General features: G+C 39.7%; 1 protein-coding gene across 4 annotated transcripts in view; it reads right to left on the bottom strand.

Annotated features, from left to right (window-relative positions):
- The window catches only part of LOC113129679 (polyhomeotic homolog 3), a 32,503-nt gene extending 13,678 nt beyond the window's left edge, over positions 1 to 18,825 (bottom strand). Inside the window, exons 1-7 of one of the 4 annotated variants that reach the window (XM_026305699.1) lie at positions 18,106 to 18,825; positions 12,421 to 13,063; positions 9,558 to 9,710; positions 6,677 to 6,769; positions 4,256 to 4,466; positions 1,696 to 2,823; positions 1,191 to 1,241 (exon numbers count right to left, since the gene is read on the bottom strand). In XM_026305699.1, the coding sequence (XP_026161484.1) occupies positions 1,191 to 1,241; positions 1,696 to 2,823; positions 4,256 to 4,466; positions 6,677 to 6,769; positions 9,558 to 9,710; positions 12,421 to 13,044 (2,260 nt within the window). In that variant the 5' untranslated portion in view covers positions 13,045 to 13,063; positions 18,106 to 18,825. The remainder of the gene's footprint in view (positions 1 to 1,190; positions 1,242 to 1,695; positions 2,824 to 4,255; positions 4,467 to 6,676; positions 6,770 to 9,557; positions 9,711 to 12,420; positions 13,064 to 18,105) is intronic. The other 3 variants (XM_026305696.1, XM_026305698.1, XM_026305697.1) reach the window with 3 other exon arrangements.
- Positions 18,826 to 21,642: the final 2,817 nt, after the last annotated feature.

Genomic DNA, 21,642 nt, shown 5'->3' with positions numbered 1-21,642 from the left:
AACCTGTTTACTGGAGACTATGCCACCCAAGGGGCACCTGTCTGTTCTCAGAGACAGGCAAGCAGTGGAAAAGTATATTGATGAGTCGTAAGCAGCAGAGAAAATGCAGCCACCTTCTCCTTCAACAGTGATTTATTTTTGTTAAAAAGTGCAAGACACTCCGCTCTTACTTCATCTACTGAGGACTGTCTTGGTCTTCATCTACCTTGACAATAATTTGATCTTATCTAGGTTTTTATGGCAACACAATCAATGTTTCAGACCTGTGCTTCAATGATTCCTGGAGTCATGTGTCTTTGAAGCCTGAAAAAAGCCAGTTTCATTCTTCTACCATCTCTTTTGTGGTTTCATAATATCTGCAGCAATGTACAGATCTCAGAAAAGTCAAGGCAGTGCTGGATTGCCTCATTCTAGATTCCCAAAGACAGCTGAAATGCTACCTGAGTTTTGCTTATCTTTGTAGGATAACTGTTAGAGGTTTCAGCACACTCCAAGCCCCTCTGCACAAGCTCCTCAGCCCATGTTCCATTTGCCTGGTCTCTGGAAGTCAAGGTCACCTTCCAAGAGCCTAGAAGAAGTTTCAACCCAGCACCTATCCTCATTGTTCTTGGCTGTTATCTACAATTCATGGTTGAGGTCAGTGCCTCTGACAGGTGTCAGGGGTGTACTATCCCAACGGTTAGAGCGTTTACCGATGTACTTCGTTTTCCAGGAAGCTCTTGGCACAACAAAAATATTTGGCCTGTTCTAATTATGAATGAATAGAGTATGTGAATAACCCTGTTCTCACCAGTCTGGGCCTTCCCTAGACATTGTTGGTGAATCTGAGTCAAAGATAGAAGTGTTCTCCCTAGGGCTTCCCAGTACCTACATACATTGCAAGTTCACAATGCATCCCAGGATAGAAAGCTCTCAACTTGAGACTTAGCTCTCTTGGTGGAATCAAGAAAGCTCTTTTTTGGTCATTTCTCCATTTCTAAGGTTAGGTGAACCTGGCAGGGGTGAGGCTGAGACATCACATTAACCCTACTTTCCATGTCTCACGGATCAAGACCATCAAGGAAAGTCCACCTATTACCATCACCTGACATGTCCTTCCTCCCATACTCATCTGCCCTGCATTAGCAGTCACCAAATGTATATAAGCCATCAGTCAGCATTCAGTCCTTGAAGCATTGCTGTATACTCACCCGCTTGTTGTAAACCTGCTTTGTTCTCTGGATTCTTGACTTTGCCTGCCACTAATAGAAAAAAGGTATTCATCTTGTGTACTCTGTTTCTCGCTTAGAACTGTATTTTGTCTCTGTCTCTGAGGTTTTGGGAAACTCTGCTTTGCTTGTAACAGCGTATGCAATGAACCGACCATATTCGCTTACAGCCCTGTACACCTTGCTTGTACGCCTTGCCTTCAAAGACTCTTACCCATATTGCATGTTGATCTTGTTACTTATTTGTAACCTCCAAAGTTAAAACCTGTTAATGAGTTTGCTACGTTCTTGTATTTTTTCTAATTAAAATGACATTTTATTTTAAATGTATTCAGTATCCCATGGTGTTACATTTGAGTCCAGAAACCAAAACAATTAAAGCTTGCTTTAGAAAATGGTCAGTACTGATGTACAATTTATTAATGTGACTAATATATGCAAAACTACCAGTGGAAATTGTTGAGTCAGGATGTGTGGTTGAAGCTACCTGACTGGTTGTCAGACTGGGTTGACATGATCTCGCAGAAGTCCTCCTGGTTCACAGCCTGGAGGTCCCGATGAAACTCTGGTAACCTCTGATTCTGGATAGGGACTGGAGCTGGTACTGGGACAGGGGATGACATTGGAGCTGGTCCAGAGGAAGGGGTCTGAGGTTGAACTGATGCTGAAGTGAGATCCAGGATAGGTTTTAGTTCTGTGCCAGAGTCTTTACTAGTATCAGGCTTTGGAGTAGGATCCATGTTCTGGTACTGATTAGTCAGGTCATCAGACTGGTCCTTGGCAGCCTCTTCTTCCACTCCCTCCATCACCTTCTTCTCCTCACCTTCCTCTCTCCTCTCTCTGTCACTCTGGCCTTCTTCTGTCACTTCCATTTGTTCTTCCTCTTTGCCTGTTTGAACTTCCTGTTCCTTATAACCAATTTCCTTCCCAGTCTCTGCCATTTTCTCTACATTTTCTCTTTGGTCATCCTTCTCCACCTTCAGGTCTTTACAAACACGCCCCTCATCTTTCATTGGTTCGTTCACTCGTCCTTTTTCTCTCTGCTCCTCCCTCTCTGTCACCTCTCTTTTTTGAACCAGAATTTGTGTTTGGGATTCAGTCTGACTTGGAGGTGAGACTAGAGTCAGGAGAGATGGAGGGGAGGGTGGTGGAGAGGTTGTTTTTGGCAAGGAAGGGTTCAGAGGAAGTGGAAGCACATCATCATTGCTCAAAGTCGTCTTTGATTGGCTGGAAAGCTCAGGTGACTCAACAACTGGAGTTGACGACTGCCGTAAAGCATGGGTGTATGTGCCAGGTTGTGGTTGGCGACCCGAAGACAGGGCGATGATTTGAAGCTGCCTAGCTGCAGAAGGGGAGCGCTCAAAATGGGAAGTAGGAGATATGGAGTTGGTCGCGGACAACGAGCTCTGCTTGGACTGGTTGGGACAGAGGATAGGTTGAGATAGCGGACAGCTCTTTGGGCCAACCAAAGGCCTGGTGCTAGGCGAGGCCTGACTGAAGGGAGCAGCAGCAATCGGTTGGGTGGTGGAGGTTTGTCGAGGTGTCACCACTCTGTGCCCATTCGGAGAAAGAAGTCTGGGCCTCAGGGGGACGGCTCGAACTGGAGAGTAGAGCGCTGTGGAAGCAGAAGGAACAAAAAGCAGTGAATTGCTTGTGAAACCTAAACAATTCAGTAAATTTTCTAATAATTAAATAATTTGTCCATATATACTTGGCTGCATTCAGAAATAAAAAATAAAGCATTATCAAAAGGTTTATTAGTAAATACCCCTTCTGATTATGTACCCTTCTCTACACTCGGTATTATACAGCATGTACCAAACTTGCTGGATATTTGACTGTTTTAATACAGCAATATTTCATAATTTTTAGATAAGAAAAAAAAAGAAAATATTTCTATTATACCCATTTACCTGCAATGCTGCATAAATACTTGCTCCAAATTTAGATCTTGACAAAATATGGATTGCAACTAATGTATATTAGCATTGAATCTTTTGACAAATTTTTAAAACTTAAAGAATTGTTTATCTATAAAATGTATATAAAATATTTTTTAAAATAGCCATAAGCTGATGTTTTTAAATTGCTACTTATGTGGATTTGAACAGTGTGTTTGTAGAGCTGAGTCATGCTTTGTTAAAGAACTTAAACGCCCAGCTGCTCAGGTACAGTCTGCTCTGAGACCTGAACGCTCAGCACCTGGGGGGCTCAGTGATGGCTCCCTGATGAAAACCTGATCCAGGATGTTGTAAGGACATTTCTTCATTTTCATTAAATGTTCATTTCATGTGTTTTGCCAGTTTCAGATGACAGAACCTCACTATCTTTATGCAATTAAATCTAAATGCTCCAAATAATATAAAAAAATCAAATCAAATATGTCGACGACACAAAATATTCATTTAAAAACATCTCATTAAGCTTGAAGAACATGGAATGGTATTTTTCCACATTTAAGAAATTTTAAAATTTCTTAAATGATCCAAACATTATGACCTAATCACCTGATAAAGTAGATTTTATTGGTACCGTATTGCATCCTGCTCTGAAGAAATATACTGGAACCGCCCAGTGTTTTTGGATAATAACAAATATAAACTTAGCTATAGTTCAATTTACAGTATATATTTATTCATCCTAAAAAGAAACATATATACCGGTATGTACTGTACCAGATCATTTTGTTACAGGACTTTATGTACATTACAGATATATACCAAATGCAATGTAACAGGAATCAACAGCAGGCCTGATCCGTGTGAACCATTTGTTTAAAATTTCAAATTGTATTTAATAAATCACAAGCCAGCTTTTTCCCCTACTGTACTGAACTAATAGCATATCTATAAAGAAAGATATAGATTAACATATAGATATAGAAATAGATAAATATACAGCATCATTATGGAAAACCATTTGTATCATAATGTGTTACAATATGATACAAATGCCTGGAAACACAGTGAAAAATAAATAAAACTTATTTTCTATTGATTGTCTCCCACCATTTTTACACAGGTGTTAAAGATCCTTCTGGGACCTACTTGGAGGAGGAACGGCGAGGTGATGGCGGCTGGGTGTGGTTGGGCTGTCCGTTGCCGTGGTGCTGGGCTGCGGTCGAGGCCTGAGCGGGGGGAAGGTGGGGGTGTGGGGGCGGGAGAGGGGAGGCGGGGCAGAGGAGGGGGGCTTGAGGCGTAAAGAGGGAGGAATGGTGAGGGCCCCAGGGGGAGGCGGTCTCAGGGTGAGACTCTGGAGCTGGACAGGGAAAGCAGACAGAGACCTGTTAATTTAGATCGCAAACACACCGTTTTACATACATGCTTGTCTGTTTCAATTCAAGGTGTTCGCTAAACCCCACCCCCAAACAGAGACTGTCCAATCATAGATAAACAAACCTTACCAGACACCCAAGTATGTTGGAACAGTGGAGGGGACGTAGTACAAGCAAAATAGCCTACTAATCATACCACACTTACTCAAATACTGCACCAAAGAATATATTTGAAGAACTTGATATTTACTTGAGTATTTTCATTTCCTACTTCTACTCTATAGCTGCAACTAACAATTGTTTTCATTCTCAGTTACTCTGCAGATTATTTTGTTTGTCTACAATGTGTCAGAAAAAAGTAAAAAATATTTCTCCAAGTCCAAAGTGATATTGTTTGACCAACATTACCCAAGGGTGTTCAATTTACTGTGATTTCAAACAGACAAACAGAAAATCTTATCTCAGAGCTGTTTTTCCAGAATTCTTACTGAAACTATGACATAAATGATTGATTTTCTTGTGATAAACTAATCAAATAATCATAACTCCACTAATACAAAATATAATAAACAAATAATTACTGTATCATGATTGGTTAAGCCTATTCTGCATAAGACAGAATTACATCCATTAAAATTAAGTTTTCATGTGTGATGTTTACTTGTAAATATTTCTACACTGCTCTACACTACATAAAAAGGTTTAAGTAGTGTTTTGTATTTATAGATGTCAAACTGACTGAAAATCAGAACTTTCAAATAAAAAAAACATCGGCCCCTGGAACATGAATGAATTAATAGTGATAATCGTCAAAGACATCCAGAAAAATCATTGGCTCTCACCACTGTCATTCAGAGTCGACTGGCCAATGAGTAATCTGTGTTGTGATCAGAGATGCAGCCAAAAGATTTTCGTCTGCAAGTTTTTTATTCAAAACCAAAAACCTAGTCTCTGCAAACAAAAAACCTGTGCACTAGAGGCAAAAAAGGTGCATCCAAAACAAAAAAACAAAAAACAACAATAACAAAAAAAAAAAAACATCGCTGTGATCAGGGCAAAGATCCGTGTAAACATACAATAGGTGGCACTTTCCAACAAAGGAGAGAGCCCTGGGTCTTTGGACAGATGTAAACACTGCTTTTTTCTGCTGATGACTTTCCACAATAAGGAGTACTATCGCCACCAAGTGTTGATTTATACTGTCCTTAGTAGTTCCCAAGATATTATCACATCATTAGAAAAGAATGATTTATTGTCAGCAGATTTGATTTCTTCCTTCAACTTCATCAACATCTTTTTCTCGTTACTGTGTTGACAGCATTCGAAAAAAATCATGTCCCACTGTCTTCTCTTGATAGCAAGTAGTTCCCATTTGGACATTTCATAAGGATGACTGTAGTAAATGATTCTGATAAACCGAGTCTCTTTCAAATTATCTTTCTATCCCTTTCTTTTACGATATAATAAAAATGCCTACCTTTTTCATCCTCACCCCATAAGCTTTTCCACTGACTTCTAATTACCTGCCATATAAAGGATTTCACTTCTGCTTTGCTTAGTGAACTTGGTAGTGAACTTGACCAGATTTTAGTCTCTGTTTTGCACTGCTGAGTGAGCCGGTACCCACAGGAGCCATTCCTAAACAGTTGCTTCTGTATATTAAATGCAATATCTCATACAAAACACCTAAAAGAAAGATTTTAATACTCTTCAAGGTTGCACTAGAACTTGAACACAGCAGCACTCCCAAGGGTTTCAGTTCTTCTAACCACTGCAGGGACTGGCATCAACTTGTCCGACAGTCGCTGCACTATCCTGCACTCTGAGGGGCTACGTTATGAAACGACTTGTGCATTTGAATAGATGCTGATTCAAATATCAACAATAGTTTGTCACAAACTATACCTTTAACTGCATTACCATACAGAAATACTGTCACATTGACAAAACAACATACATACTCGATGTTCGCTGTGATGGGTTACACAAATAAATCAAGTTTCAAGTGTTTTCTTCTTTATTTTCACAAGCTAGAAAAACTCTTTTGTCTATAGTTGCTGTTGTTATCACTGTTGTTATCACTGTTAAAAGCAAATGCCAAATGCAAACCTTTGAGACCTTGATGGGTACAGCATCAGTACACAAAGGCTTGGATTTAGTGAAATATGCATACAGAAAAAACTGGCACGCTCACCTGAGCAGGGGCAGCTTTAGAGGAAGGGGGAGAGGAAGAGGAGGAAGAAGAGGAGGAAGATGGGACGGGCCGCAGCGTAGACGTAAGAATCAGCTGCCGGTGGAACAAAGAGAAGGAAAAGAAGGGCAAAATACACAGGGGAGGAAATAAACAGAAGAGAGCAGGGATTAAAGCACAGTCTAACTACATTGAAGCACTTGGGGATGAATGTGTATGTTTGTGTGTGACTGACTCTTACCAGCATCACTTTAAATAAGTCCCCCTTGCATATTCTCTTCCTGCACTACTGGGTCCACCATGAAAACCAAAAAGCAATTTCAGCATCTACTCTTATTTTCAATTTTTCTGCAGTAGAATACATGATCATCCAAGAGTCAAAATCAAAATCAAAAATCTGTTATTTATAGCAAACCAGAGCTGAAAACTTCAGACTTGAATTCAGGTATGACTGATCCTGTTCTGTCCTATTGTGAACCAATCCCAAACCGGCAGTGTGTCTGTACATCTATCAGCATTTTCTAAATAGCTCTTTAACAAATCCAAACTAGTGCATTTGTTCAGAACTCTTTCCAGCACATTTGGAGCTGCAGTGAGTATTTGCGGCTGCAGGATAGTGTATGGGACACTGAATGCAACACTGTAGCTCACTGAGGTGTTTAATAGTTTAAGACTATTATAAAATAAGATATGTATCAGGGTAGGATGTTGATTTTACTCTTTTCTTGGAATTTGTTTAGAATAAAATAAAAGTAATATATTACCTGACTGTTACATGTAATGATCAGTGTTTTTGTATAATGGACACTTGTGACTCGACTGTGATTCGGTGCATTAACTAATTTATTCTTAGACATTAGAAGGTGTAGTGAGACCCAAAACAAACTAACACCATTTGCTCCACCCAGCACCTCTATGGCACCATTACAGCAGCACAATGTCAAGTGACACGGTGCACGGTTGAGAGATTTGTGACCCATACTTTATACATTAGGCTATCGATATTTATAAAGGAATATTTACTTAGTCATGTGTCTTTTAATGAGATACACAGCTCACACTCTTATACTAACTGGGTTTTGTTATGTCAGACAACAAAACTACTGTGTGGTCATGATATGCAAACTGAGCTCAGCATATAACTCAGCAGATCTAAAATTATTACTCATAATAATTCAATAGAAAGGTAAAACCATGACCATTCTAGGTCACTAATGCGACCAAAACCAACATGTTAGCTATAACATTAGGACCACCTGCCTAACTCTGTGTACACAGGAGTCAATGCAGCAGTAGGTTGGCACTTGCGTCACTCTGCAGCTCACTGTGCATCTTCTGTGAATCTGTTTGCTTCCATAGTTGTACAAATTTGTCTGCCATTTGTCACACATTTGTCTGCCATTCAACACCCAATACGATCACAAATAAGCTCTGACCATCACAGTTTGGCCCTTGTCAATGTCGCTCACATCCTTACACTTGGCTGTTTTTCAACACATCAACCTCAAGGTCTGAATGTTTACCTGCAGCTTAATATACTCCACACACTGATAGGTGGCAGAGCAACAAGATAGTCAATAATATTCACTTTACCCACTGATTGGTAAAGATGCTAACACATCCAGAAAAAAACAGCGTCTGGATCTACTCTGAGTCTTTGGCTGTTGTATCTCTGTCCATGTCAGAAAGACAAACTAATGTTAACGCTGGTTTTTGCTCTTTGTCCCACTTTCTCTATGCAAAACAACACAGCTTCTTGGCTCTGGCAGCCACAGCTTCTGACTTCTGGCTGCAGAAAGCTCGTCCACGGCTGGATGTTTGAAATGACTACTGTATTTTCCAGACTATAAGTTACATTTTTTTACTCCTCTGGCTTGTCCTGCAATTAGTATAGCGAAGTGACTTATGTGTGAATATTTGCAGTCATTTTCTTGAGTAGTCACTAGCGTTAAATGACACTCGACTTAATTAAAGATAAAATTGTACCACTGAAAAAGTAAAAACGTTTATGTTCATGCTAAACTCTAACTCCTAGTGTAACACAAGTGAAAATGCAGCCCAAAAGAAAGAGCTATACTGCAGACTTAAAGCTGCAGGTGAAACAACGTGCCGCTTCATCTCATCCCCCACCCACAGTTGTTTACCATTACTTAACATAGATGAATGAATACTGTAATGCACTTCTGCTTGTTGTTATGCCTAGCCTACGTTCTTCATAGGCTAATTTAGACTATAACTACTATCATTAGAAATGTGGGAAGAGGGGCAAGATTCAGTACGTTTGCATCATTAAATATAGAGGGCGGAAATATGACTCATAACGTTACCTGATATATGTTTGTCTGTTTGACATTTTGCTGTGTTGATTTATACCATGGTGTCTATACCTTTAATACAGCTGGGTGTATTAAATTAGTAATTTGCAAATCAATAAGGATAAATTTATGAAAAACAGACATTTCTATGTGGTTATTTTAGCTGTACACAGGTACTGTATTGGTTTTCCAATTTTTTTCCAATTATTCAATAATATATATTATTATATATATTATAAAGGTATACTTATAGAGGGTTTTAACCACCCATTATTATTATTGTCATTATTTAGACTGTTTATCAGTTACTGGAATATTAAGGTATTTCAAGAGGTTTATCCAGAATCCATTTAAACACTGTTGTGAAACACATTTTCAAATAGAAAGCTCATAGTGTTTGCTTTTCCTACACAACCTGAATGCATCATGAATCGGCAGTCCACTCCTCCCAGCAGCTCGCTGATTTTAATTCTAGTAATCTCCTCTGTGTTGTTTACATTCCCAGAAACAAGCCAGAGTCCTTGTACAAATCTAGGTAAATGTGGATATGTGTGTGTATCTGTGTTTACCATCTGAGCTCTGAGCAGCACCTGGTCCTGACCAGACCCTTTGAGACCTTTCCCTAGGAGCAGTGTCTGCTGGGATACCCTCTGCCTGACAGGGGAGGGGTTCTGATTGGCTCGTACAAGACCAGGTGTGCCAACAGCCTGAGCCTGTGATACCTGGAACAAAGAGGAGAAAGAAGGGGAGGGGAAGGAAGCAATTAGTGAAGATCTTTACAGAAACATGGTTTTGTCACTCCATTTCCTAAAAAAGCAAAACAGTAGTGTGTGAGATGGGTTCATATTAATTATAAATCTGTATGATGATTACATATCAATGAAAGAAAGTGAGTCCAAACCTTGGACTAGTAGTGTATACTAGTCACACATCACTGGCTTCCATACCTGCATGCTCACCTCTGCTGATCATAATTTAAATTTCTGATTGGCTAAGAGTATTTATGACCCTGCCCTCAGTTTTGACATATCTTTGAATACATCTAGGCAAAGCAAGGCAATCATATGTATGTACAACAATTCATTGAAATGAGAAAGATTAGAAACAAATTAGAAACAGGATTCAGAACCTTTACAGTGTAATGTTTTAATATTTGTAACATCATCAAATTAAAACTTACTCGAGAACAACATGAGTTATTCACCAAATGTTTTCAGCTTTGGTAACTTCACCAGTTTTCACTTATTAATCATAAATACTAACATTACCAGTTTTGTTGTTATGAAATACATAGTTTGCACCTAATGTAGTAAAAAGAAAATTCTAAACCAAAAAAACAAAAGCTGTTTTCTCTTGACAATTTATCTTAAGAAATTTGCCATTTATTTTCACAAAACAATGAAATAAATTAATCCACTATCACAAGAAAATCTGTATTGTTATCTCAAGGTGGTATTAAAACAAAAAGAACTGCAAGCATGGACATGTCTCAGCATCTGTACAGGTCTGCATGTTTTTGTATGTGCTTTCTCAAACTTCAAACCTGAGCATTACTCTAATTACTTACCCACTGCAGGATTTAACAGTGTCTAAATAGTTCTAGCTCCTTCCTGACAGCTGTTACAATCAATTCTGTGCCAAACCAGCAGTAAACATGATAACACCAACTTCTGCAGCATAATCCAAGTGTCCACATTTTCCAAACAATGAGTTTCTTCACAACATACAACTACTGCTGTGCCTTGCTAATACCTTATCCAAGCTCTAAACTAAATAATTTACCAATTTATTAGTGTAGTTAAATGTTTGGAACAACTACAGAGATGTGGACTGTGCTGCTAGAGTGGTGGGTGTGACTTTAAAAGAGATTTCACAGTCTGTACACACATTTTTCTGTCACTGGATCACTAATTCAATCGATTGTAAATAAATACAAACTTCTCTTTAATTTAGAAAGCTATAAACCTTTCAGAGATGGATTGTGAGCCTACAGCATTGACTAGGCTTGGAATATAATGAAAAGTATCAGCTTTAATCTTAATCTCTTTCTACAAAAACAAAATCTACCCCGGGATCAGGCAGTCTTTGTTTTACATAATTACCCCTAGAAATACCTCTCTGTCTGGCTTTGCATGTGTGTATATGTCACTGGGGCTTGCGTACAGCTCAACTACAAATTTACTCTCAAAGCAAACAAAGCCTTAGACACATTACCTAAGGCTAAACATGTGAAACTCCTCAGATGAACACAAACAGAAAGGCAACTGTAACCCCAGACAGAAGCAGACAAATACTGACCCAGACAGCGGATAATGTGGATGGCTGCAAGGCGGCTCTGCTTGTATATAAATGTGCTGAAAAGCAAGTTTTGCCTCGCCCACATACAGTCAGTACGTCAGGGCTGATGTGTTATCTGCTAAGTCATCCTAATATATAGATCCATATTTGCATAAATGTATCTCTGGAAACTCTTTGATTTTTATGTGTTTAAGCTTCTTGGTCAATGACCATGAGTTTATGTCAGCAGCGAACAGGATTAAGGTTCAAATCATCTAAATTTGGATGTCAGTGGTGAGGTTTTTAATTAAAGGCCCCAGGTTTAGCATTAATGTTAGGACTGGCAATCGTCTGAAATTCTTGGATAACAGCTAAATTTCACAAAGGTTTAATGGTATAAAAAGAATTATATCTACAACTTGTAAAATTAATGCTCTCCTTTCTGGATGCTGCAGCTCAAACAACCTTCACCTATGAGGTAGACTGAAGACTCTGTACAGCCCTCCCTGCACATGTTGGGCTCCCTTTTCTTACTGTTTTGGGCACAACAAAATAAATAAAAGCAACTCAGGTGAGTGTATCAACAAACTGCCCCTCCTGTTTTCCAGCTATGTCGGCCCTACCCACTGCTGATTACCTTGATTAGGTGTGTTCAGAAGCTGGTAGACTCCAGTAGGTCAGTAGAATTTGACATTTGAGACTATTTACTGCCCTGCAGTAAATAGATTAAGACGTTACGTCATCACACTGATCTGCACAAAACCTAAAGTGTAAAAGGAAGTCTATGTGCCCCACAACAAAAAGATGTAGCATACAACTCCATGTAAAACCACAGTGTGTCATCTTTATGTTTTAGCAGCTGGTTTTTCTACACATGAAACCAACAAGATCACATTAGTTTGTGAGCTTTAGAGACATGCTGGTTGGTGGGATCTATTAACTTTGAACAGAGATGTTTCCACGTTTCCCATCTTTGTGCTTAGCTGAGCTAACTGGCTGCTGATTGTAGCAGCATATTTCGCACATAGAAAGACAGCAAGAAATTAATCCCAGATTAATTCCAAAATGTCGAACTACTCTCTTAAAGCAATATGTGGTGTCAGTTCATGTCTTTCATATGTGAGTATATTCATTTTGTGTATCTGCAACCATTACCTGTCGGCCAGGTGGACTGGCTGTTGTGTGAAAGGGCGTTATTGGTGTAGAAGGTGGTGTGGATAGAGGCTTTGTGTTTCCATTGGTCAGGCTGATGGAGGATCTGACTGACATGGTGGTGTTGCTCTGCGTTGCAGAGGAGGAAGACGAGGGCGGCGGGGTGGCTGTGCTGGCTGCAGCAGGAGAGGAGGAAGATAAAGGGGAGGATGGAGGGAGAAGAGATGAGGAGGTGGAGGACTGTGTGACAGGAGATGTTTTGGAGATAGCTGTTGTGGAGGGAAGAATTGGGCGAGCATATGTGCGAAGAGCGGGCGGGTTCGCTGTAGAGGTAAGCTTAGGGGGAGCAGGGACAAGGATGTGGGGAGACGGACTACCAGCCACTGCTGTCTTTGAGCCATGGGTTGCGGAAACAGATGGAGCAGGAGTGAGAGGAGGTGGAGGGGAGGAGGTGGTGGGTGTCAGCGTGGGCACCGGAGAATCCAGGAGCATGGGGTTGGGGGTGAGCCGAGGAGGGGTGGGTGTAGTAGGGGTGGAAGAGTCAGGCGTGGTGGTGGAGATCTGAGAGCTGGGTCCATTTGTGGACTCCACGTGGTCGAATTTGCTCTGAACCAGCTCCTTGTCCATCGTTCAACACTGTAGAGCACTGTGATGGACAGACAGACCGAGAGAATTAACATATCAGACTGCTGCATTCATCATAAAAGTTTCTCCATACACCAGTTCAAAGTCTGGGACCACTGCCATTTTTCAGTTTTTATTGACATGTAAGTCATTCAGGTCATTGATATACCTTACAAAGCAAAGTGTTAAACTTCCAGAGGTAAGGAATGTTTTGTGCAGCAGTAGAAGTAAATGAAGCCTTGAAACTGGATGCAAACTGTTTCTACAGGTGTCCCAGCTTGTAAGTGTATAAAGGCAGTGTTGGAAAAGACTGTTACTACACTAAACTGAAGTATTATTTGGACAATACAGCCCAGCAGGTAGTAGTACTGGATTTTACTATTATAATGGTGAGGAAAAGACAATGAACACAGGGAGTCAGGATAATGAGACAAAAACTACTTCCAGGCTGTGGAAGAAAAGAACAAATGATGAACAGCAGCACAGTCTCCAGACTCTCCAGGTGAAGAGTGAAAGCAAAGAAACCTACAAGTGCAAAACATTTGTGGGAACTTCTGCAGCAGTGCGGTCTATCCCAACAATATTTGGTTTCAGCTGGAGAGACAGTGATACAGTGTGTTAGGCTGCTGGATGATGCAAATATTTAGATTACATTTAGTTAAACCAAAATATATTTTTTTAACCTCCAGATGTTTATTTGGTTTGTATTTTAATTTCAGAGACACTGAGATATTACACTGACCCCAGAGTTGTCTGGTAGTGTAGATGTCAAGGAGCCCCTGAGCACCGTGTGCAGATCCCGTCTCATGTTCAAACTTCCTTTGTCAGTTTCATCATCATGCACTTCAAATGTTCTGTTACTCTTAATCCAGGTGCTTCTAATAATTTCATCAAATCAATGCAGTTCAGTTAACACACATACAATATGTACATTACATTATATTGTTATATACAAAGACATCTCTACAAGTATTAACTTGTTCACAAGTGAGCCTGGACCAATATGCAAACTTGCCAACTGTCCGTATTTTCCCATGAGATTAATGTTTTTCACTCCCCTGTTTCCTACCATGGTCTGCATTTCTCCAGATTTATGACAAAATTTCACACTTTGCCTCACTTTTCTTATCACGACCTGCTCCTGGTACAGTGCATCATATGACTATTGTTTCCACCTGGAAAACAATACAGCTACACCTTCTTAGCACCCAGCTAAGCACTGCTCACACCTACACCACACCTACAGTATGGTCCCGTAAGGATGGTGCTACAGGTTGCACGGCATTGCACTTTTTACTGCAGTATGCATTAGTAGATGTCCACAGAGGGAAGTGGCATGCACAGACTGTTTAAGCAGGCAGGAGCGGAACTGGAATAAATGTTGCTCAGGTACTGTACTGCCAAAACATTTGATTTTTAAATGGTTTGTAAAGCAGGAGACCGTTCCTTCACATTAGCTCACTGGCCTGACAGAGGTGAAATTGCACTTAGACACAATCCTTTAGATTGCACAATTGCACTAAAACATCTCAGGTTGCTAATTTGCTTTATAAATGGATGGTTAATTGTGTTTTCACAATCCTTTTTTTTACATTTTTGTTGTTCATTGTTGTTAACCCAAAGTATTTTACATAAAAATGCTATTGTGGTGTACTTTTTATTTAACTATTTTCATTCTCTAAATTCACCAGAATGTTGGAAACAATGTCTTTAAAGATAAAGGTTTTCCAAGGGGGGGGACACAGACCCTTTGTAGACCACTTTGTAGAAAAAAATCCTCCCTATTTTCTGGGTCTGCCAGATAGGGGCTGTGCACTCTACCCACTATCATCATGTTCCTCCAGTGATTGAAAAGGACATATACTTAAAACAGTGTTTACATACTTGTACTTTTAAGTTAGTATTCTCAATTTATATTACCTTCTGCTGCACTACATTTCCAGGGTAAATATCATAGTACTGTGCAACATTTAAACTGAAGAAAAGACGTGAAGCAGACAGCTCCATTTACTAGTTATCCCTGTATATTATTTTCCATAATACAGTAGATCAGGATGATGCACCATGTAGAGGAAAGACAAAAAAGTTAGTATTTTTTACATTAAAGTGAGTTCTAGTCCAAAATATATGACATTTCAGTGAGTGTTTCAATCAGTTGTCAGTGCAAATCCTTTTGTTATAAAAAAGACTGTTTAACTATTTTTAATAACTCTAGTGCTGATCTGTTGTTTCAGGATGACAGAAATGTTTTCTACAGTATTTTAGCTGTTAAAAACAAATATTCTTACTGCACTGCAAAACAAGGTTTCAATAAATATTATAAAATCAACTCCACTTCAATCAGCTACAGCAAAAATGTATTTGTAATACATAGTAATACAGTACACTAACAGGACTTAGTCAACATAAACATTTTAGAGTTCTTGCTCTTACCTGTTATTTTAGTTTAAAAGGATTGTTACCTATTGTAGAGTATGTTTACATTGCTGTATTACCCCTTTGATTAAATAACAAGTCTTTTCTCCTCGTCTGTTTCCCTATACTTTGTGTCCATGCTGCACATACTAGGGTGCAAAGACTTTAGGTTTAGATTTTGAGTCTATTGCACTTTGCATTAAATGAACTGGTGAATAAAAAGTATTTATCTCAGTATTTTTAAAATGTCTTCACTTTAATGTGCCTTGCTGTATACTGTATATTATATACTTGTCATGTTAAAATGGCAAAGTTATAAAACTTGCAGTTTAGTTAGTTATATTTAAACTATATATATATATATATATATATATATATATATATATATATATATATATATATTTCAACTGCCTATTGATTCCCTGATGAATTTTCTTGAATATAATAAAATAGATTTTAAATATACCTTGTTTGTTTGTTTGTTTGGGGGGTTTGTGTGAGAGACGTTTGCAGCACTATTCCTGATGACCTGTCTGTGGCGCTTCCTAACTTGTTAAATGTATTTTTCCTCCAGCTGTGAGGAGCAAAGACAGGATTAAAAATATGGATCCTCAGATGCAACTAAAACAAATATTTAGTCTGACTAAACTGAATGTCGACCCACACCCACAGATCAAGTCTACACCCACAACATAAAACAAATATTAGTTTTTTATTATGCGTTTGGTAGTTAAGTGTTAAACAATTTCTCCAGTGTGTTTTGAGGACATGTGACAGCTGCTCTTCATCTGGACTATTTATCATAACTGCAGAGCTAGATACTAAATGCCAGACCTCACCACTAACTTTACCTTCACCAGCTCAGCGGACTGACTGACACATGACACCATTAGTATCAACTTCAGCCATGTGTTTTGGATTGGAGCCATGGCAGCCACTGCAGAGCAAACTGAAAAATCATCCTACACTGTCACCACGGTCCATTCTGCTGCCTTTTTTTTATCACAATTGCCTCATTTCTGCTCTTCTACAATCATTTTCATTTCATTTTCAACCTGCAACAATTGGTCCTAAACAAAAGAATAAATGGCAGAAAAATAATCTGCAGCTATTTCAATGATCTATTGTTAATTTTAAATAAATGGTCACTTATTCAAAAAATACCAAATAATCTCTAGCATCTCAAATGTTTTTCTTTGTCATACATGATGGTTTTGGACTTTTGTTTAAAGACATTTCACCAATCACCAATTTCTGAAATTTTCCAGATTTTTCAATTAAATGATTAACCTCAAATGAAACAGAGTGAAAATAATAATTTACTGTGGCTCTTGTGTCCTTATAATAATTTGACCAAGTTTAAGGTTTCTCAATGTAACTACAATGCAAATATTGTACAAATTCACTTTAAATTTGTCGTTTTTTAGACCCACCACGTACAATTTTTCATAATGCTTTGTACTTTGTATGTTTTTAACTACTCTAGTATCAATTTAATATGTTTATGGGAATTTGAATATGAAGGTGTAGTATCTGTGTGGTAATCAGTATATAATGCCAATAATGCCATACAATACACATCATCACTACATACACACCATTTGCAAATGTCCAATAATTAACTTACACACACACACACACACACACACACATATATTTCTAGTTTAGCATCACATCTGTAATTTTACCCTGTTGGGATAGTTTGGGTTTGGTTTTATACAAAAGACTTTTGTTGCATTGTTTCCAATTGTGTTTTTGCAGGGGCATTTTCAGGCACTGCAATAAACAGTTTTACCTTTGTTATTACACATTTATAGTCTTATGTACTTCCTGTTCAATGGCACTGCTGAGTTTTTATACTTAGCAGGTGTCAGATGGCTGGAAGAAACTTAAATGTATATAAAATCAAGGTCCTTAGGAGGTTTACACAAACTCAGTCAAATACTACTGCAAATACTGTGTCACCTCAGGATTTAATTGAATGATTATTAATAATGGGTGCAGCTGATTATTTTATCGACTGGCTGATAAATGGTTTTGTCAATAACATGCCTGAAAATTGTGAAAAATGATCGTGTAGGCCTGTTAGGGGACATCTTTAAATGCCTTGTCTGAACAGCGCTCCAAGAACAATCCTCTCATCATAAACATATAGTTTCATCTGGAGAAACGATGCACGTGGATTTTGTACAGTCAGAATCAGCCGGACCGGTTTTGGAGCCCAGGGGCGACACCGTGTCCAGAAGCACCACCGTGTGCAAGATCAGCTCGCAGCTACCTCAATATTTAAGATGCAGCTATGAGGAAATGGGTTCATGGGCTCAAACTGGCTCAAACTGCAGCCTGAACTGTGCCTAGTTCACGCAACAACACCACGCAAGCAGGTGCCACTCCATGCACAGCGGGCAGATGCTGACATCTGGCCTGCAGCCTGTTAACACACCGCGTCAGTCTCACTTTCTTCCTACAGACAGGAGCGACGGCACTGACGAGTCACACTGGCCGCCCGGTGACAGCTAGGCCAGAGATCATGCATGTGACTGTTGAAAAAGATGGAGACAGGCCTTGACAGTGCAGAAGTCTCACGGCATTAACAATTTGGGGGAACTGTCACGTCCACGTTATGCGTAAAGCGCTGCGGCCACTTACCTCTTGTAATCGGCGTCGTCCTGCAGGTTACTCCCGGTGCCGTCCATCCGAAAGTGAGCGCATGTTCATGAAGTCGGTTGTTGTGTTATCAGATGAACGGGTCTAGCTTTTTTGGCAGGGTCGACAGGCTGAAATGGGCGTGTATGAAGCCTCACTTCCTCGTCTGACAGCGCAGGGGCTGCTGAGAGGAGCGCGTCACCTCCCTCCAAACAATAATTTCACCGCCCTCACCTCTGATTATGTTCCGTCAAGCCTGAGAGAAGCTGAAACGCAAAGTTGCATTGCAACACGGGCCCGTTTAAGATGTGCGAGAGCTCCTGTGTCGCACTTTGTTTAAGGTTTCATCACAGCCGGGGCTTTTCCCGCGGAGCAGTCCCGAGATCCGGCAGTCAGGTGGGGTTTGCCGGCCGCCGTTCTCCGGTGCACCACCACGGTCGCACCTGCCGGGTCTGTAGTGGGAATCAGCCCGGATCTGGGGCCACTGGAAAGCGGTTCCGATGGGCCTGGTTGATCCGGTGGTGGAGAAATGCAATGGAAGACAGTTTTCACAGTGCGACAGAGGCGAGACAGCACCACTCAGAGCTCAGGAGGACCGAGAAACACTAATACAGCCCGCCTGAAAACAGACTGTAGTGTAGTGTCTCACTAACATGCAGTGGCTCAGCACACAGAAGTTTAACAATGACAAAATCACAACATAAAAATAAATTACAAAAAAAGCTACATAAACATTTTACTTCTGATGATTGAAAATAATTGGACATAAAAAAATCAAAGGTATAAGGCAGAATATACTCTCTACATGTATTAGCTTATTATAACTAATGTATAATGAATTTAGGGTTGTAAAAAGCACAATAGGCCTAATGCAGTATAAGCTGCACAGAGCATAGGCTTTTGTACATCTGGTTTTACAACATACATTATATACAGCTTATATTGTTTAAAATATATATCATTTACATCTGTCTGCATATCAGAGAAAACAAGTAAGATCATATAAAGAATTTAAATAATAAAGTGACTAGATGTGTCAAATTCTTTAGTAAACTAAAAAAAATGCAGCAAAAGTAAAACAACACTGTGGCACCTGTAGGTGGAGCAAGTTTTAGCTACAGTGGGTACGGAAAGTATTCAGACCCCTTTAAATTTTTCACTCTTTGTGTCATTGCAGCCATTTGCCAAAATCAAAAAAGTTCATTTTATTTCTCATTAATGTACACTCAGCACCCCATCTTGACAGAAAAAACCAGAAATATAGAAATTTTTGCAAATTTATTAAAAAAGAAAAACTGAAATATCACATGGTCATAAGTATTCAGACCCTTTGCAGTGACACTCATATTTAACTCACATGCTGTCCATTTCTTCTGATCCTCCTTGAGATGGTTCTGCTCCTTCATTGGAGTCCAGCTGTGTTTAATTAAACTGATTGGACTTGATTAGGAAAGGCACACACCTGTCTATATAAGACCTTACAGCTCACAGTGCATGTCAGAGCAAATGAGAATCATGAGGTCGAAGGAACCGCCCAAGGAGCTCAGAGACAGAATTGTGGCAAGGCACAGATCTGGCCATGGTTACAAAAGAATTTCTGCAGCACTCAAGGTTCCTAAGAGCACAGTGGCCTCCATAATCCTCAAATGGAAAAAGTTTGGGACGACCAGAACTCTTCCTAGACCTGGCCGTCCAGCCAAACTGAGCAATCTTGGGAGAAGAGCCTTGGTGAGAGAGGTAAAAAAGAACCCAAAGATCACTGTGGCTGAGCTCCAGAGATGCAGTAGGGAGATGGGAGAAAGTTCCACAAAGTCAACTATCACTGCAGCCCTCCACCAGTCGGGGCTTTATGGCAGAGTGGCCCGACGGAAGCCTCTCCTCAGTGCAAGACACATGAAAGCCTGCATAGAGTTTGCCAAAAAACACATGAAGGACTCCCAGACTATGAGAAATAAGATTCTCTGGTCTGATGAGACCAAGATTGAACTTTTTGGCGTTAATTCTAAGCGGCATGTGTGGAGAAAACCAGGCACTGCTCATCACCTGCCCAATACAATCCCTACAGTGAAACATGGTGGTGGGAGCATGGGTGTTTTTCAGCTGCAGGGACAGGACGACTGGTTGCAATTGAAGGAAAGATGAACGTGGACAAGTACAGAGTACTCAGACTGGGCCGAAGGTTCACCTTTCAACAGGACAATGACCCTAAGCACACAGCTAAAATAACAAAGGAGTGGCTTCAGAACAACTCTGTGACTGTTCTTGACTGGCCCAGCCAGAGCCCTGACCTAAACCCAATTGAGCATCTCTGGAGAGACCTGAAAATGGCTGTCCACCAACGTTCACCATCCAACCTGACAGAACTGGAGAGGATCTGCAAGGAAGAATGGCAGAGGATCCCCAAATCCAGGTGTGAAAAACTTGTTGCATCATTCCCAAGAAGACTCATGGCTGTACTAGCTCAAAAGGGTGATTCTACTCAATACTGAGCACAGGGTCTGAATACTTATGACCATGTGATATTTCAGTTTTTCTTTTTTAATAAATTTGCAAAAATTTCTACATTTCTGTTTTTTTCTGTCAAGATGGGGTGCTGAGTGTACATTAATGAGAAATAAAATGAACTTTTTTGATTTTGGCAAATGGCTGCAATGACACAAAGAGTGAAAAATTTAAAGGGGTCTGAATACTTTCCGTACCCACTGTATTTGCTCATAATTGTTGTGGTTACTCTGGATATCACTGCCAAAGCTGTGATTATAATGAAGTGGTAACAGCAGGTTTGATTAGATGGGCCTTCCGCTAGACAGTGCTGACAGTGACTAGGGGTGGAGGAAAGTGGTGTATGTTGGGGTGAGCGGATTGATAAGAGGAGAAGGCAGTGGAAAAAGATGAAGTGCAGAGGAAATGAAGAGAAAGATAGGAACAAGGAACTTTTAGGGAAAGGAGAACACTGCAAAAAACATCTTTGAGTTTTTTTTTTTTTTTTGTTATTTTATCAAACACAAGAGAATCCAGCATAAATATATACATTATAACTAGTTTCTAGCACAAAAATAATATGCACAAATTTATATTGGTAAACAATAACACAACGCTTCAAAAAAACAATTAGTCAAATTCTTTAGGAATGTTGATTTGCATTGGAAACACATTTGAATCTTGCAATGTGCATGGTGTGTATTGTTTTTCATTTGTAACAATAGAATCAACATTTTAAGATTCTGTTGTGAACAAAAGTACCTTAATGGAAATCCATGCAGTGGACAGCAAAGTAGTGAGAGAAGCTCACAAGACTAAACAGAAGGGTCAGGCCAGAGTAAAAGAAATGAGGAACTCCACTGTTGTAAATCAGCTGACTTTAGCAGAACCTGCACTTCCTCCAGAAGCAGCCAGAGCTCAGAATTGCTTTTTAGCTCATGGTTCATTTTAAGGCTGTAATCCTACATAAAGATTTTTTTAAGAACAGACTAACAGACCAGAACATCAAATATATGAGCATGCACACAAAGATGTTCCTGGATGCTACAGTAAACACAT

Source organism: Mastacembelus armatus, unplaced genomic scaffold (genome assembly GCF_900324485.2).
Source record: "Mastacembelus armatus unplaced genomic scaffold, fMasArm1.2, whole genome shotgun sequence".
NCBI lineage: Eukaryota > Metazoa > Chordata > Actinopteri > Synbranchiformes > Mastacembelidae > Mastacembelus > Mastacembelus armatus.
The sequence above is the reverse complement of the archived record's forward strand: the minus strand, read 5'-3'. Positions and strand labels throughout refer to the sequence as shown.